Here is a 19,170-nt window from a genome sequence, read left to right on the forward strand (position 1 = left end):
TGCTTCACTGAAGACGCAGATGCTGCCCTGTCTTGAAAGAGATCGAGGGTATACATCTAAACCAATTTCAGCAGGAGGTTACACTGAATCATCACATGTTGGCAGAGAGTTTTAACCGGATGATATTACCCGCTGCCATATTACCCTGATTCACACATTGGATGCAAACCGGCGGTGAGTTGGCTCAGTCAGTAGCGCGTCTGCCTCACGATCACGCGGCCCGGGTTCGAAACCGAGTCTGGACTGAGCAATGTTGTGTGTAAACATACCGTCCCCTCTAGCAAGAGGCAAAACACTCTGTCCCTCGGATAGGACATAAAATGGAGGTCCCGCCCGTGTATGACAGAGTTACAGCTCATGCCAGTGGCGTAACTACGGGGGGGCATGGGGGGGGGGAGGCACGTGCCCCCCCCCCCCAATCCGCTGGTAAAAAAAGAAGAAAAAAAAAAAGAAGAAAAAAAAAAGAAGAAAAAAAAAACCTACCAAAATGATAATTCAAGGGTTAGTAAACTGCTTTTGAAATCGACATGAAAGAATGATCAAGAAAAAAGATATTTTTCCTTTTAACCATAATATGTGATTCCTGGCTGGCATTTTGAATACAAGCAGGATGTGCGCAGTGTACTCAGAACATCGGAATGGCAAAAAGAGTCGCTGCAATGTTGCGCAATGTGATGTTTGATATAGGTTGTACACATTTGCTATCAAAGCTTGATCATTGATTTTGCAGTGTTGCTTTACATACTAGTCTACATTAAAATGCCTTGCATTGCCAATAATAAGACTTGACCTTGGCTATTTCCTAACTTTTCCATCTATATGAAACACACACACTCACAAACACAAACAAATTAGGGGATGCTCTATATAAAGTGCAGATTTTGGACATCCTTCTCCCGCTTGGTCACTTCGACGCCCCCTCGCTGGTCATACCTCCCCCAATCATGAACATAAACCGACACCCTTGACTACCAGTGGCGGATCCAGGGGGCGCACCGGGCGCCCCCTCCCTTCAAAGCGATGTAGCTACAAACGACAGTTTTTGGACTGTAAAATGTCAAAATTTCAAGCTCGCTCGCTCCGCTCGCTCGCATTTTAATCGTTATGCAATTCTCCTGATTCTGCTGTCAGTAATTGCCAGCAGTTGCGCCCGGTGCGTCCCCTCCCCTTAATTTCCAAAGTGAAAAAAATATAGCTACAAACGGCAGTTTGGGGACTGTAAAATGTCAAAATTTTCAAGCTCGTTCGCTCGCATTTAATCGTTATGCAATTCTCCTGATGTTGCTGTAAGTAATTGCCAGCAGTTGTGCCCGGTGCGCCCAGGCCCTCACCTTAATTTCCAAAGCGAAAAAATATAGCTAAAAACGGCAGTTTTGGGACTGTAAAATGTCAAAATTTTCAAGCTCACTCGCTTCGCTCGCTCGCATTTAACCGTTATATGCCATTCTCCTGATATTACTGCCAGTAATTGCCAGCAGTTGCGCCCGGTACGCCCCCTCTCCTTAATTTCCAAAGCGAAAAAATATAGCTACAAACGGCAGTTTGGAGACTGTAAAATGTCAAAATTTTCAAGCTCGCTCGCTCCGCTCGCTCGCATTTAATCGCTATGCAATTCTCCTGATGTTTCTGTCAGTAATTGCCAGCAGTTGCGCCCGATGCGCCCCTCCCCTTAATTTCCAAAGCGAAAAAATATACCTAAAAACGGCAGTTTTGGGAACATAAATCGTTCGCTCGCTCGCATTTAATCGTTATGCAATTGTCCTAATGTTGCTGTCAGTAATTGCCAGCAGTTGTGCTCGGTGCGCCCAGGCCCTCTCCTTAATGTCCAAAGCGAAAAAATATAGCTAAAAACGGCAGTTTTGGCACTGTAAAATGTCAAAATTTTCAAGCTCGCTCGCTTCGCTCGCTCGCATTGTTTTGATCGTTATGCAATTCTCCTGATTTTGCTGTCAGTAATTGCCAGCAGTTGTGCCCGGTGCGCCCAGGCCCTCACCTTAATTCCCAAAGCGAAAAAATATATAGCTAAAAACGGCAGTTTTGGGACTGTAAAATGTCAAAATTATCAAGCTCGCTCGCTTCGCTCGCTCGCATTTAACCGTTATATGCCATTCTCCTGATATTACTGCCAGTAATTGCCAGCAGTTGCACCCTGTGCGCCCCCCCTGAATTTCCAAAGCGAAAAAATATAGCTACAAACGGCAGTTTGGAGACTGTAAAATGTCAAAATTTTCAAGCTCGCTCGATCCGCTCGCTCGCATTTAATCGCTATGCAATTCTCCTGATGTTTCTGTCAGTAATTGCCAGCAGTTGCGCCCGATGCACCCCTCCCCTTAATTTCCAAAGCGAAAAAATATACCTAAAAACGGCAGTTTTGGGAACATAAATCGTTCGCTCGCTCGCATTTAATCGTTATGCAATTGTCCTAATGTTGCTGTCAGTAATTGCCAGCAGTTGTGCCCGGTGCGCCCAGGCATTCTCCTTAATGTCCAAAGCGAAAAAAATATAGCTAAAAACGGCAGTTTTGGGTCTGTAAAATGTCAAAATTTTCAAGCTCGCTCGCTTCGCTCGCTCGCATTGTTTTGATCGTTATGCAATTCTCCTGATGTTGCTGTCAGTAATTGCCAGCAGTTGTGCCCGGTGCGCCCAGGCCCTCACCTTAATTCCCAAAGCGAAAAAATATAGCTAAAAACGGCATTTTTGGGTCTGTGTCTAACCCGGTGAAGTGGTCCCACCCCACATCCAACTGGACCCCATGGAAGACCAGCTTAGTGTAGCTGAATATGGGCTATCCAGCCATCTTCACAGATGGAAAATGAACAACAACAACAACAACAACAACAACAACAACAACACAACCGGACGGCGGCCATATTGGAAACTAGAATTATCACTGAAGGTGATTAATACCCCCGCCCCTTGTGTTGCTTTATAGTATGCGATGTCATGAGGGCAGTGACGTTAATACCAAGTTTGTGCATTTGTCGAATTGGAAACAAAATAATTTTAGTTTACTGTACAATTACAGAGTTGACACTGAGTATAAAACTTACAGCAAATGGAAACATGCTTTCCCCCAGCATCACTACACTTAAAGACCATCATACACACATGATTTGACCTTCATAGCTTGAATATTTATTTTGATACAAAAATGAGTGGTTACCATGCATGGCAACACATTTTCTTTAAACTAACACATTGGTGTCTTCCAAAACTACACTTCTAGATCATGATACATACTAAATTTGACCTTTAACTACTTGAATGATGGAAAAGTTATTCGATCTGCAAGGTTTTGGTAAAATTGTGGTTACCATGGCAACCGTTTGTGTGACAAACACAAAAATCATGTGTTCCACATCTATACCTCAGGGCCATAACACCTACCAAATTTGGTTTCAATTGCTTGAAAACTGTGGAAGAAGTTCACTCCACAGGATAAAAAAAAGATGCAATTACCATGGCAACGCACTGTCCGATACAAATACAAAGGACATTTTGCAAAACTAGACTTAAAGAGCATCATACACACCAAATTTCACCTTCATAGATTAAATGGTTCAATTTGATACAAAAATGAGTGGTTACCATGGCAACACATTTTTCTTATATCAACACATTGGTGTCTTGCATAACTACACCTCCCGATCATCAGACATACTAAATTTGACCTTAATTGCTTGAATGATGTGGAAGTTACTCAATCCACAAGGTTTTGGTAAAATTATGGTTACCATGGCAACGCTTTGTCCGACAAACACAAAAATTATGTGTTCCACATCTATGCCTCAAGGCCATAATGCCTACCAAATTTGATTTCAATTGCTTCAAAACTGTGGAAGTTGTTCACTCCACAAATTTCGAAGAAAACATGCGGTTAGCATGGCAACACTTTGTCAAGTACAAACAGGGCGGCGAGTTGGCTCAGTCGGTAGCACGTCTGCCTCACGATCACGCGGCCCGGGTTCGAACCCGAGTCTGGACTGAGCAATGTTGTGTGTAAGCATACCGTCCCCTCTAGCAAGAGGCAAAACAGTCTGTCCCTCGGATAGGACATAAAATGGAGGTCCCGTGTAAGAGAGAGTAACAACTCATGCACGTAAAAGATCCCGCTTCATTCATTCATCGCAAAGAGCAGGGTGTTTAACCCGGTGAAGTGGTCCCACCTCACACCCAACTGGACCCCATGGAAGACCAGCTTAACGTAGCTGAATATGGGCTATCCAGCCATCTTCTCAGATGGAAAATGAATCAAACAAACAAAACACAAAGAGTGTCTTGCATAATTACACCTATAGATCATCATAGATACCAATTTTGAAATTGATTGCTTAAATACTATGGAAGTTATTCAATCCACAAGGTTTTGGTAAAATTATGGTTACCATGGCAACGCATTGTCCGATAAACACAAAAAAACACGTCTTGCACATCTATACCTCAATACTTATCATCATTTACCCGAAGTTTCATTTGAATTGCTTCAAAACTGTAGGAGGAGTTCGCGACGCAAGATTTTGCAACAGACCGACCGACCGACCGACCGCCCGACCAACATCGCGGTGATTCCTATATACCCCCTTCACACTATGTGTGGCAGGGGTATAACAAGCAATATTTGGGCATGGGGGCACAACTCTTGGCCAGGCCCAATTGTTAAGAAGTATCGAGTATAAAGAAGACAATAAGAGCAAATAGTAGTTCCACTCCTATTTGGAAGTGAGGTACCTAAAGATGTCATCCAAAAAAAAAAAAATGCCCCAAGTTGCCTGACTTAATGACCTAAACTTGACCGGATGACAATAGCAGTAAGGCTACGGTCACAACCCCCAAAATCAGCCTACTCGGCGACTGGTCGGCGAGTTTTTAGCCAAAACCGGTCGGACAACGACCGGTGACCGACCGGCGACCGACCAGGCGCCACTAATTTTTGGGGCATCGGTCGGTCGCCGCTGAAGTTTTACCGCGGAGTTGAAATTTCAGCGGCGACCGACCAGATTTCACTCGCTGCCCAAAATACGCTCGGTGTGCGAGCGGGAACCGCCCAGGCACTGACCTAATCGAGCGGTCGCTGCCGACCGATTTAGGGTACAAAAATAGTAGAGACAAAAATGACAACAGCACAGAAGAAAACCAAGAGAATAGATCGAGCGGTCGCCGTCGAGCGATGTAGGGACTAAAAATGTTAAGATAAAAATGACAGAACCACTGAAGGAAACCTGGGACTAGATGGAGAAGATAATCTAGCGCAATTTGGAAGATGCAGGGGGAGGGATAAGAAGTATCTCAGCATCTCAACATCTCGGCAACCAACAAGAGGGACATGGAAGTCAGAGGCAACCACTTTGGGGCAAAAGAGGTGAAAGCTAAAAGTTAGTGTTGATATGTTGACGTAGTAAAATATGGTTTGGTTACCTTATCATTCAATAAAGCCTATTGATTGAAGAGGTAATGAATGACAAGAGATGGGGAAAATTAAAATAGGAGTATAAAAATACTGTAAAATATAGAAGCAAACATGAAATTTTGGAAAAATCTAATCTAGTCTAATCTTTGTTCCATCTTGGGTGTTCCTCCCTTTTGTTTTATTTCCTAATTTATGTGGTATCACATAGCTGAAGTTTGTTAGTTGATAATTTAACTCTTAGGTCTTTTGCCTCGAGTTTTATCTTAATTACTTAATTGATTAATTAACACATCACAAATCACATAGGTACATTAATAAAAACAGGTAGCTCGTGAGAAATTTCCGGCAGAGACCGGCGGGTGGCCGTCGGTACGCCTACGGGTCACCGGTAGATGACATATTGATCACTCGTCTGTCGCTGAGCGATTTCGTAAAAATCGACCGGTGGCCGGTGGGAGATCGTGCAGTTGCCGATGGGGCATCGCTCGGTGAATGCTCGGACTCTGCGCGTTGCAGATCCCCATATTTCGCCAAAATTTGACTGAAAATCGATCGGTGACCGACGGGAAATCGACAGGGCACTGCTCGGCCATCGCTAGGGTTGTACAGCCTGCTCAGCATCTCCAAAAACTGCTGAGCGGTGCCAAAATTTCAGCAGCGACCGAGCAGGCTACAAATCGGTTGGTCGCCGCTCTGAGTTGTGACCGTAGCCTTGACACAGGATTACTTCATGTGGAATGCATGTTAGGGCTCACAGTATGTCGTTTTCCAGATTGTCCATGACGTCACTGTATGCTCCAGGACCATGAGTCATTCATCGGAACCATACAGCCCACGAGCTCGAAACTAGGTAGCATTGCCCATAGCTTGACACTAAGTTTAGGCAAACCAGGCCCATAAGAGTCCGACACATGGGGGGGGGGGGGGGGGGAGGTCCACAAGACCTATACACTGAATAGATTAAGCTCTCTGAAATACATATATTAATCGTGGGCCAAGTTTTCCTCGAGTGTCGAGCTCGCGGACCGCACTGCTTGTGGGCCTACTATATTTAATGTCGAGCTCATGGACCTTGTTCATCTAGTGTTTAGGTCACATGATGTATGACTCGTGGGCTGCGTAACTCATGGGCTGTACGACTCTTGAGTTGTTTGACTTGTGACGTACACCTGATGAGGTGGGCCTGTTGTTTTCTGGTTAGCATCTTTCACTCTTTCATCCAGTTCAAGGGACTTTGCCATATGCCTGTTCACATACTATTAAGCATTAACCCAAAATATGGTACTCCTCTCCCCACCTTCCATGTTTAAGCGTACCAATTTCATCCAGTGCAAATTGGATAATGTTGCAAAAAATTTCATGCAAGCTAGGCTGCATAACTAACCCAAACATAAATATTATACAGTATGTCCAAAAAAAAAAAAAAATCAATCAGATTTTCGCATTGATAACACCCAATATGATTAAATTGTCTAAATGCTACTTCAGGGTATTAAAATATAAAATTTTAGCTCTATTTTGCAGTAAACCCCATTCGATTTGGTTAAGAAATGTGGATTGTTGTAAAGCATGTCATGAGTCTGATTCTTCCAAGTTTAGCACTTCAATGACCTTGTGTGTGAATACAGTAGACAGAACTTGGAAGGAAGAGATTCCTGACATCCTCTACAAAATTCCTAATTTCTCTTTGACCACTGAAGCAAATCGAATGGGGTTTCCTGTAAGATGTGGGCAATGAGTTACAGTTTCATACCCTGAATTTGCATTTAGATTGATTCGACATTTTTAAAGATATCATTGTGGAGGGTCCCGTTGTAATTTTTTTTTTTTTTTTTGGGGGGGGGGGACATACGGTATTTGAGGTCACTGCCATCATTGAAGACACGTAAGCTTCATTTCTGAAGTAATTGACTGCTCACATTCCTGAGACCTTTTACTATGAACCAATGCTCTGTGGAATATGCATTGATTATAACGTCAAGGCGTGATTTGTAAATGATTAAACTTTTAGGATTAAACCAATGAAGCCAAACATCAATATTTGTAATCCTACACAAATTTTGATATTCTAGATGTCTGACCTCACATTGTCCTTAGATGTCAAAGTTGGATATACACAGGGTAGGCCTAATGACCAATGTTCTGTGGAATGAGAAGACACTTCTATTGTAACATAAATGCTAATAGCATAATGCATGATTGCACACCAGGTATACAGTTAACCATTGAATATATGTTATTCTGATATTTTGAGGTCATTGACCTGTCACAGTCCTCGGAGGTCAAAGGCAGAGACATGTAAATAATTTCCCTTTATCTGAGGAATAGGAAAGCGATTCAGTTGTAACACAAATGAATTTTTAAGACATCGTTATCATGTTTATCATCAACCAATTGCACCAATTATCAAAATTCTGATAATTTGAGGTCATTGACCTCTGGAGGTCATCAGAGGTCAAAGGTAGAAACCTGTCAAGGATCAGTGGAACATTGAGGCAATTTCACTGAAAAAACAAACAAACAAACAAACATGGTTTTAGTACATCATTGCCGTGTTTATCATTAATCAATGACAAAATATCAATATTCTGGTATTTTGAGGTCATTGACCTCTGGAGGTCATCAGAGGTCAAAGGTAGAAACCTGTCAGGGTTCTATGGAACATGAAGACAATTCCACTGTAACAAAAATGAGTTTTTAGTACATCATTACCATTTTAACATTCATCAATGATGCAAAATATCTATTTTTATCAAATTTTGAGGTCATTGACCTTTTGAGGTCATCAGAGGTCAATTCAGACTTACCTCCCGATCTTAAAATGAATCTTATAACATGCACTAACACTGGTGAAAGTTTCATGCTTTAGTTAAATTTTGCACAATTTTTCGGCTTATCTGCTCTACTATACATCGTTCTCTCATTATGATCATCCTATACATCACACACTATGGCCTAGATTTCAGCTTCGTTTTGCTGCCATCTGGTGGTGAAGCTTGGCCAGTGTGGTACAAGCTAGCTTCTTCACATACACATATTAATAATAGTGCACCACGGGCAACGGGGATTTGCGTTGGCATTTGTTACAGTTTTACTTAAGCCTTAACCCGTTTAAGACGGTTTGATTTTGCTACAACACGCATTTCCCATAGACATCTGCCCGAGTATACTCGGGACTCGTCCTCAACGGGAGGGAGGGAGCGTTTTGTCGTTTTTTTTTTTTTTTCAATTTTGATAATGGGTAAACCATAGTGATTTTAAGTTGATATAACCATAAAAGTATGGCGTACATTCTTAAGTGTAGAAGTTATTTTTATTTTATGCCCGTATTATGACAAATGAGTTGTATAACTTCAATCACTAGTCAGTCCATAATATAAAACATAATAATATACACATCGTGAATGGTCCGGCAAGAAGTTAATAGTTATCGTTTCTGTTATTCTTTCTCCCACATTTTCTCTACTTTAGTGCCTTGTCAGTTCTTAACCGTGTGGTCTCACAATATTATGCGCTTACTTTACGGCTACTATACTCTCTTGCTTATAATTTTTCTTATTGTTTGCAACTTTAGAGTTCGATGATATCATGTCATAATATGGGCATTAGAAAAATATTCAAGTTAAAGTTCAAAACCAAATTTAACGTCAAATGTACAACTGGTCTTCAGTGAAAGGCGTTGAATTCATGATTTCTCCACGGTGTTCAGAGATGTGTGTAGATATAAAATGTGTATTGCTAAGTACCAACAGCTAACCAACATTTTGTATCGCATTTTTTAATCAAGATTATAATGTTATAGGGCCATCTTGGAGAGCAGTACGTAGACTGAAAACGCTATCCTGGATAGATAAGACCACATTGATGTCATTATTGTCGTTTTTATTATCATTATTTTGATCAGTCGTATTTTTGTTATCATTGCTGCAGTTTTAGAAAGGACGATTTATGCAAGACTCACCGGAGTAAGTGGTTGACTGGGCCGGGTAGTCAGCCCGCCGACCGTCACCACGTTGGGCTGCAGCGGAAAGGGAAAATCCACGGCAAAATCCGAGTTGACCAGCACAAGTTGTGCATCCGCCAGCAGAGTCCGAATCGGCGTTTCTACGTTGAACTGGAAACTGAGGATGAAGCTTAACATATCGTACTCGAAAAAGACAACCGCGTCTTCACAAAACGCGGTTATAGTATTTGAAACCCGTTGGAAGAAGCCCATACGGTGAGAAAGACCTGTGGACATCTCGGGGTAGTAGGTGGACGTATCGGGGATGCCATGTCGTCTTGCTAGGGAGGGTTTGATACCGCTGGGGATAAGGATAATGTATGGGATGTTGAGCCGACCAGCAAGGAACACAGAGCAAGGACTGTGGCCATCGAGCATGAAGAGATCGTACTGGACCGTTTTCCCGACGAAGTGGTCGATCATATCCTTGCAGTTTCTAAGAAGCGAGGTCACCGCCGGCGGCTTCCACTTGAACAAATTGGCAAAGAAAGAAACTTTCTTCGATATGAGGTAATTAGCGTACATGGCCGGCCATTGTCGTGACAAGTCGATGTCGCTTTCATGAAAGATGTCGAACTTGAATTCGGCGTACTTGGATTCTTTTGCCTTATCGGCGTAGGCATCGCTGATCAACGCCGTAACCGTATGTCCCCTTTCGACAAGGGCCGTCGCAACCTTCGCCAAGACGGAAAAGTGGCTACCGGAGTTGGAGCCCGTTGTCATTAAAATCTTGGCTGCTGTCGAAATTCTACTCGCCAGCAGAACCAGACAGAGAAATTGATAAGCACAGATGACGTTGAACCTCATACTAGAAGCAAATTTTGATGGTGATTTGGATTTTGTTTTTAAAGAAACAAGCTACTAATTTTCCAGAATGTACGGTATCGAATTGAGAGACAAAGCTGCGAGTTGGGAAAGGGGTGATAGCTGAGTACAAGAGGATAGGATCCTTTGCTATCGTTATCGGTATCGATATCGCATTATCGGAAGGATTATGGCGCATGCCAAAACTAACCCCACGTCATGTGAGATAGTTACATAAAGTTTCGTTTCAGAGTTAAGGACGTCGGACGTGATTGGCTTATCAAAAATTGACCTCGTAATCATACTGATGGTGCGCAATATATGCGGCCCCAGAGCTTTTCAACTTCCCTCCATTTGTTCTTAAAATCATGAATGTTTCACTTCGGTTTCATGGGAAGGTCACACAAGTGATTCTTTGGTGTGATTTTTTTTCTTCTTCTTCTTTTAGGGATGAAAGACAAAACATAATTTCATAAGATGCCACTTGTGGAATTTGCCAGGCTTGCAAAGGATTGTTTTAGTTCAGCTAAGTTCTTTTCGTAGCGACCACACAAAAGTGCGAAGTAATTAAGAATTCCGTTTGATGCACTGGCGTAGCCAGGGGGGGGGGGGGGGGCGATGGGGGCGGTCGCCCCCCCCCCCCCCCCCCCGTAAGATTTTGACCGGGGATTTGGGAGGCGGAAAAAAGAAATGCGTGTATACTGTATGCATGCACATGAGGCGGGTCTCCTTTGCAACCTTTCATCAAATAAGATATCTTTTTTTTTTGAATATTTCACTCAAAGTGTGCACCAGATCGTTGAATTTCAATTCAAAATATGCAAAAACCCTCGTGCTTGGGAGGGGGTATCCCCCTCCCAAACCCTCCCCCTCTGTGCCTCTTTCCCTAGCTAAGTACACTTTTTAGATTTACAAAAAATTCTGAATAATTCTGAGTGCACAAGACTTATATTCCGAAAACTGAAGGTTCCCTCATGTATAACTGGAATTTCCCCTTTTAATCGACCCTTTCCTCCCTCAGCCCCCCCCCATCAGTTTGTGTGTGTGTGTGTGTGTGTGTGTGATTTCCCAAATGTTGCTTCCATCAAATATGCGTATACGAGATATCTCAATTTTAACCTTAAAAAGATAAAAGCTCCATCGGAAGGGAAGGGTGGAGATAACACTCGCCCACGCCTTCTCCCTGCTCCCCCCCCCCCCCCCACCCCGCCATGCAAAGAAATAGACTGTGGCTATACCCAGATCGCTTTATTTCAATTCTAAAAAAAGCAAAAGCTCCGCGAGCGGGAGGGGGAATCCCCCTTCCCCTAAGCTCTACCTCACTAGACTTTATACATACGCACAGATGGTGCACATTCGGAATAGGAGCTAAATTCCGTGATTTTAACACTTCGATGAAAAAGTATTGCACCAAAAATTTGCACCAGATCGCTGAATTTCAGGTCTGAAAACGTAAAATCACCTTCATGTGGGAGGGGATATGCCCCTTTATATCTACACCCTCGTGTGCATGCTTTTTCTCTTTGATTGCTGAACAGACAGCGTTCATGATATTCAGTGTAAGAATTAATACAAGAAGATTAGTGTATTTAAATTATACCATTTTATTGGCAAATTGTTCAATAATATTCTACACTAAAATATACTGCAACCTTAAACAAGTGGGACTGTTTCAACTCGTTAAAACACGCAAAAACATGCATCAAATTGCACCATTTGCAACATCAAAATGCAAAAAGTTCTCACCGTGGGAGGGGGACCCTCCCCCTCCCACACCCTCCCCTATACCCCCTCGCTCGGCAATGTTTTCATATTTTTATTGCGCTGATTATAAAATTGTGACCTAGTCTAGTACCATGTAATGAAGCATTACAACTTTTTCTCTTATATAAAAACGTGATACAATACCCTCCACCCCCCTAGCTGTCTGTTTTCTATGTTCTGTCCTCACCCTTTCCGCTATTCTTCTATCATCCCTCCTCTTCCACGATGTCTCTGCCTACTAGGCTAAACACCTAGGCCGATCTAAGACAACTAGAGGCGCCTGCCCCCGGGAAAGGCCAAGACTTTTCCGGCGTCGGCGGGCGGGTCCTCTACGTGCTTGCCGACGGGAACGGCGTATCCCTGCATTTCGGTGCAGGAGTAAGCAGGTGACATCTTTTCCGAAAACCTGTCCCCTTTTCTTCCTATGTAAATATGTAAATATAGATGTGATTAGTTGTTGTTTTTTTGTAAATAAATAGAAGTAGTGTAGGTTTTTATAATTGAATTTTAGGGTATATTTGAATAAAAGTTAATATATATTTTTGGAGCAAATTGCCCACCCAGCAGAGAGCTCCACAATTCTAAAAGAACAACAACAACAACAACAACAACAACAACAACAACAACAACCAGTAACTATAGGAATAGGTGGTAAGCATAGGTGTAGCATTTAGGGACTCTAGCAGTATAGATCCGTATTAATGGTTGTATCTGAAGATACCCACAGCTTCATTAGATTTTGTCATAAACTCTTCAGCACGTCTTTTTTTTTCTCTGTACCAATAAGCCTTTTAAGGCCTTCGTAAAAATCATAAATTGACGAGTAAACGACATGTTTATGACGTTATTCTGAAGTGACATTTTGTCTGTGACATATTGATTTAAACGTCATTAAGACGTCTTTGTATGACCAAAACGTTAGACAGATGTCAAAATATGACGTCTTTTGGACATCTTCCATTAATTTTGAGCAAAATAACGACATTTCGACGTCCGTTTGAGACGCCTTAATCACGTTAATGACGTCCATTTTCCTTGTTAATATACGTCAAAAAGACGACATTACGACGCCTTTTTTATTTCTTAATCAATCTCGTTGATTTCGTTTGCATAATAATAGTTTCGGTCTTCTGAGCCTTCTTTGCGTCAATGTCTTTTTTTTTCTCCGTTGTGTCGAACTCGTGGGCTGTAACTCGTGGGTCTAGTTTACTTGATGTCGAACTCGTGGGCTTTGTTCACTTAGTGTCGAACTCGTTGGCTGTATAACTAGCGGGCTGCATGACTTGTGGGCCCAAAACCACTATTTCGGCACAATAATTAGACAATCACAAAACGGGAAAACTAAAGTTGTTAGAACAGGTTTCATTTTTATACCAATCCACGAGACAAATATTCAAGTTTGTAGTTGAAAAATATGAACACATAATTTTGCTTCATTTTTGTGGTGTGATGATTTCTTTCATGGGGAGTAAATTTCATCATGTAACATACGTTACCAATGTCATTCTATTTCAAATGCTTTAAGATTGATGACTACAGTCTATAATTGAGATAATTATGCGTCAGATGTGAAGTATACCACCGGCTGCCATGTTTGTAAATGCTGCCTGCAGATGGGAAGGATGGCCAATGACCTGTATGCTATACAGAAGACAGCATGTCCTATTGTGTTAAACCTTATTTCATGTAATGTTCATTTGTTTTCTCGATAATTTGACGTCGGACTTTCTTCAGAAAATATTTTCAACATTTATCAGTCCCAAATTGCCAGCCAATTCTTGAGTATCATCGATGAAACATGTAAAACTATGTGCGCAAAAATATATTCGTTAGATTCCACGTAACGTATGTTTTCACGTTAATGTAACGTAAGTTACAAAGATAATACTGCAACATGGGCAACTCCTTTTGGTACATTTTCTTTTTGGTTTTGGTATATATTCTTACATTAATTTCTCGTCAACTCTAAGTGAACGTATATCATAACACGATGTCGCAATATTATGGCGATACAATTCTCAAAAATTACAATTCAATAGTTGTAAAACTGCAAGACTTTACAACATGTCCGCGTATAAACTCTGCAGTAGAACAGTAGTCCGTAACTGTTGATATTTTGAAGACAATTGGCTTAATACTAATGATTTTATGGCATTGAAATGATAAGAGTTGGGAACATGCTGTTTCGTGCCTTCACGGACGAAAATATTGTCATGATGTACGTGTAATATAAAACGAGTGGTGGGTAACGTAGGTTTCACTTTAATTGTATCGTAATGAAAGTTTTCGTATGCTTGACGTCTTGTAACTTGTTATCTTCATATTGATGTCTTATAACTTGTTATCTTCATATTGATGTCTTGTAACTTGTTATCTTCATATTGATGTCTTGTAACTTGTTATCTTCATATTGATGTCTTGTAACTTGTTATCTTTATGCTGTTGAAAGATATGTTTCGAATCCATAACTTTGCAGACTCATCAGCTGTCGCAACAGTTACTCATGCAGGAACAGTTTGAAAATAGCAGTTGCAATAAAATAGTATTCAAAAAATTTTTAACACTTGTATGAAGCAAGAAACGGCAGAAACGAGATGATTACTCTGTTAAAAAGCTTCATAATTAACAATAACGCCGTATTGCTTGTATTTAAAATGTCTGAACTCGGTAAACAAGAGATAGGGAAAGAGGGAACCAAGAAATGTTCTTTGTTAATTAAATAAACGACCATTTTACTATGGCAAATGAGGTCCATGAAATAACGTCAAATTACACAGTAGCATTAGCACAATACTGGGTAGGATGAATGAAATTGTCATTAGTAAAATGATGTACTCGATTTTCCTTGTTATCTATGCATAAAACAGTATAATCCACAAGGATAACAAGAATAACAAGTCTTGCATTAATAATTCTTGCCGTATCTTGAAATTGTCTCCTGGAAAAATGTTTTGAATCTTTAAAAAGAAAAGTGAAAGGACAAGTTGCTATACATGCATAACAAAGGTACTGATAATGATTACAGGCAGGCCCGTAAGTAGGATTTTTATGGGGTGGGGGATGGGGTCAGAGTTAGAAAAAGTCGACCACTTCCAGGTTCAATCACCTGACAGGCAGAAAAATAAAAGCTCCCGTGCTATCTTTGTTTTTGTTTCATTTCTTTTGCCGGGTTTCATCGGATGACAAGCAAGAAAAAAAAGAAAAAGAAAAGAAAATTGAAGAAATATAAAAAAAAAGGCTTCAACTCAATTCTATGCTGCCAGTACAAGCCCAATTTCATGTTTGTTTGTTTTTTATTTCAAACGGGATTCATTTTTGTCTTTTTTTCCCCTTTTGTTTATATTTTGATTGCTGACAAAAGGGCGGGGGACCCCGAACCACCTCCCCTATAGTTACCCTGATGTGTTAGGGTAAAAAAAAAAGGATGTGTGACTTTGCTTCTTTTCTTTGTCAACTATGCGACGGGTACATGTCTCTTTTTTCTTAAATCTTTGCCTAGGGATATGTTTTTTTCGCCAATCTGATTGCAGCTTATACGTTCCCTATATTTGCGGTTTTAATTCCATACACTGCTCTTTCCCATTGAAACTGTATTAACTTCAACGAGAAGGATGTGCTATGCACCTGATTCAGTTCGTTCGCCCCACTGGCTCGTGCGTGTTTTTTTTCAGTATACGAGGCTATGATATAACTCAGTTAAAAGGCCAATATCAGAACGAAATACTACACTGTAGGTGTGTAATTGAGATTATTTAACGTTTGAAGGACAAGCGCGTTGTGGGTGTGTTTCTATACATTTTCCTCCAACAGTGTCCAACATCCAAAATAAACATTTATTATTTCGTTTTCCATGTATTAGCAAAACGGCTTGTGCTATTCTAAAGGCTCGCTGGGGTGAAATTAGCTTCAAAATACTAGTACTCTATGGTGTCTACACGAAGACACATCGAAAACAACGTCCATACTATTAATTACAACCTTGCAACGAACGGATACGCCATGTATCAAAACATTGCTTGAGTTCGGCAAAATGCTTTAAGTGAAAGATGATTTAAGCCTTTCAAAAAAAAAATAGTTTCGGGTGTTAAACAGGAAAGATCGGAAATTCGAAAGGACAGATGCAAAGTACACTATAACGTCCAAAAAAAAAAAAAATCATGATAATCGGTAGCGAATTCACGAATAATGTTCCAGAGACCCAACAAGATTGGTAAATACAGGTGGAAACAGGTGAATTGTGTCTGTTCAAGATGTGATGTGTCTAAATGATGTAACTCAGTGAACGTGTTATTCATTTCTTAGTCATCCTTCTCATTATATACACTACATCCGTCAGTCTCACATCCCCCTTTCCACATCAGGCAAGCTCCTTAACAGTTCTTTGGTTTCTTTCCCTGGTCAAGATCAACTTATCATCCTACGTGCAGATACGCCACAATCTACTCCCACTTCCTCCCCCCCCCCCCCCCGCCATTCATCTCCACTACATCTTATGTGTAAACAAATGTGTACATAAAGCAATATTTTGTAAGCACAATATCATGATAGTCAGTGTAAAAGCGTTGTAGTATAGTGGAGAACACTGAATAAGACACTTGCGCTCTGACTTCGACAAGAAGCAGTTGGCTTTGATATCTCGAGAGGGTGCGGCGCGGAATGGAGCGGAGCGGCTCCGTTCCACTCCGTGCCGCACCCTTTCGAAATAAGCCCTGTGATCATTATTGCTCGTCCATGACAATCCACGATTATTCTTTGCGGAAAAATTGATAGAGAAGTAGAATTTACGAGAACAGATTATGGATGTCATTACTAGGCCTACACATTTGTTTTGGGAATGTGATGTTACACAAAGATATTTCTCTAACACAGGAATTTTTACAGAATCAAACTCAAAATTTAATTACTTGAAGTAAGTCATACTTGGTTTAAACAAAGAAAACCTTTAGTGTTACCATGTGTTTTTATATATAGTTAAAATACTTCATATTTTCTGCCAGAAATTAAAATGAATTATTCTATTTTTGCCAGTTTTGTCATATCTTTAAGCAAGCGAAGAGTAAATGAGTCCAATAATGTCAATAAAAAAATAAAGGTTTGTATCCAATATCATCTGATATCGTATTCATATTATTCAAACTGTTCATAGCTGCCTGTCAAATCGTATTGTTTGCTTTATATCAGATTATGATATGACATCTATTTGTACCGGAATGTTGATAAGCGATTCCAGTGTGAAAAAAAATTGATAGCAACTGAATATTCTTTTTTTATCGACGGCAGGCCTACATTTTACAAATCTCTCTGTTCTGTTGTATGCATAATTATCTATGTATTTCTTGTATATATGACTTATAAATCTATTAGTTTTCATGCAGCAATCAAGTCGATTAAGGCCTGTCGTTTAGTGTTAAGTAATATTTATTTCTTCAGAAACTTAGTGCGGCTTCTCATACCAACGAACGTTTTAAAATCTATTGTTCATTCCGAAATGAAATGCGAACAAAATGTATCAATTATGATGTAATCAGTACTGACGAAGAAGTTGTATTTTTCCATCAGAGGTACGTATCTATCCTGTACGTTTGTGTTATTTTTTAGTGTATGTGTTACATAATGTGAAGTGAAATACGTGAAAATGTGCAGGGATTGTCAATTCAATTCAACTCAATTCAATTCAATTAATTCAAAACTTACTAATTTTTGGAGTCACTTGTGCAAAATGTTATACAGAGTCAAAAGGTGGTGTGCGGAGAGGTTTAAACACCGCGGGCCGTCTCATGAACCATATTGTGCTGCATTCACACATGAAAACAAATGTTTATGACGGAGATTGATGTTATTGGAACCAACTACAAATGTTCAGGAAGTTATCTGTAAAATAATAAAGGGACAAAAGTACTTTCTGTCCCCCCCCCCCTTCATTACCAGTCGTATGGTAACAGATTTTCGCAATTTCTTAGTTTTTGTTTTCATTCAAACTAGAAAATATTCAAGATACATTATTATTTCATATTTTTGTAACGCTGTTTTACAGGTGTATCACTTTTTTCTTATAAGCTACCTACATAATTATGAAAGTATAAGATGTCGTTTAGGAAAAGGGTATCAGCAGCCCCCATCAAACAAAAATCACCGCGCTCCGCGTCCCAAACAAGACACGTCAAGCCGGAGACTCGACGTTTCCTTTCTGTTTTATTTTTTGTTTCATCTTTTTGGTGGTCTGGATTTGAGTACGTTTTCACTGTCTAATTGAAGTCATTCTTTTAAAAGTCAATGATGAAAAGCAATGTTGTAAATGACATGGATTTGCACTATCATACATATAAAGGTTAAATATATCTTCTTGAAGTAAAGGTAACAGATTCGTCTATAACCTTCGTGACAGTGTTGCTGACAAGATTTTTTACTTTGTCGGTTTTTTTTTTCTTTAATGAAAGAATTGGCCTCTACTTTTCCCGAAAGTGAGACACGTCCAAATTACGGTGGATAGTCCGACTTCTAGCATGACGCAGGAGTCCAGTGATAGGAGCATCGTATTTTGATAGTGTATAAAACGTTTTTGTGTATGTAAAGTCTGGGATCGCATTCTTTCTGTATCGCAGTCATCCTTGGAATAAGATATTTTGCCCACTGATATATACAGGTCGGCGGAATCGTCAAGGTACTTGTATTTGTCCTACATGGGAGGTCCGTATTTGTGAAGAAAGTTATACATCATACATGTCATAACTGAGCATGGATCCATCAGACGGGTTGCACATGCCTCAATCGAAAAATAGTCAAAGAGAAAAAAAAAACCTTACCTGGGCTTACACCTTAAAGCCAACATTCCATTAACAGCTGATTAACTTGGACCGGAGTATTTGGTTACCCAAATTTTCCCAATTAGTGTAATGTTCTACACTTCAAAAAAGTAGAGTGACGTCGCCGAAAGTCTGGGAGTCAGTCCATATAGGTAATCACAAGGCTCTTCCAAAGTCATGTGTCTTGTAAATAGTTGGACCCTCATGCGAAATTCTACTTTTTGATGGCATGCCGGTTTCTATAACGTGTCATGTTTGACCTCGTTGCCATTCCGACGCAAAGATGCTGAAAGTGTGCCCGAAAAATTCATTCCACAGCTGGCAGCCTTAGATTTCAAAATTTAGGGGGAAATCAATAAATTTATTGTAACTATTAACAATATCCTGAA

General features: G+C 40.4%; 2 protein-coding genes across 2 annotated transcripts in view; one reads left to right on the forward strand and one right to left on the reverse strand.

The window, feature by feature from the left end:
• LOC140234890 (UDP-glucuronosyltransferase 2C1-like) overlaps nucleotides 1-12,371 on the reverse strand; it is a 146,313-nt gene extending 133,942 nt beyond the window's left edge. Inside the window, exons 1-2 of the mRNA XM_072314932.1 lie at nucleotides 12,259-12,371; nucleotides 9,369-10,158 (exon numbers count right to left, since the gene is read on the reverse strand). Coding sequence (XP_072171033.1) covers nucleotides 9,369-10,158; nucleotides 12,259-12,371 — 903 coding nt within the window. The remainder of the gene's footprint in view (nucleotides 1-9,368; nucleotides 10,159-12,258) is intronic.
• The window catches only part of LOC140235475 (UDP-glucuronosyltransferase 2C1-like), a 214,040-nt gene that overhangs the window by 181,113 nt on the left and 13,757 nt on the right, over nucleotides 1-19,170 (forward strand). The gene's annotated exons all lie outside the window — the stretch shown is intronic.

This window comes from Diadema setosum, chromosome 11 (genome assembly GCF_964275005.1).
Source record: "Diadema setosum chromosome 11, eeDiaSeto1, whole genome shotgun sequence".
In the NCBI taxonomy this organism is placed as follows: domain Eukaryota; kingdom Metazoa; phylum Echinodermata; class Echinoidea; order Diadematoida; family Diadematidae; genus Diadema; species Diadema setosum.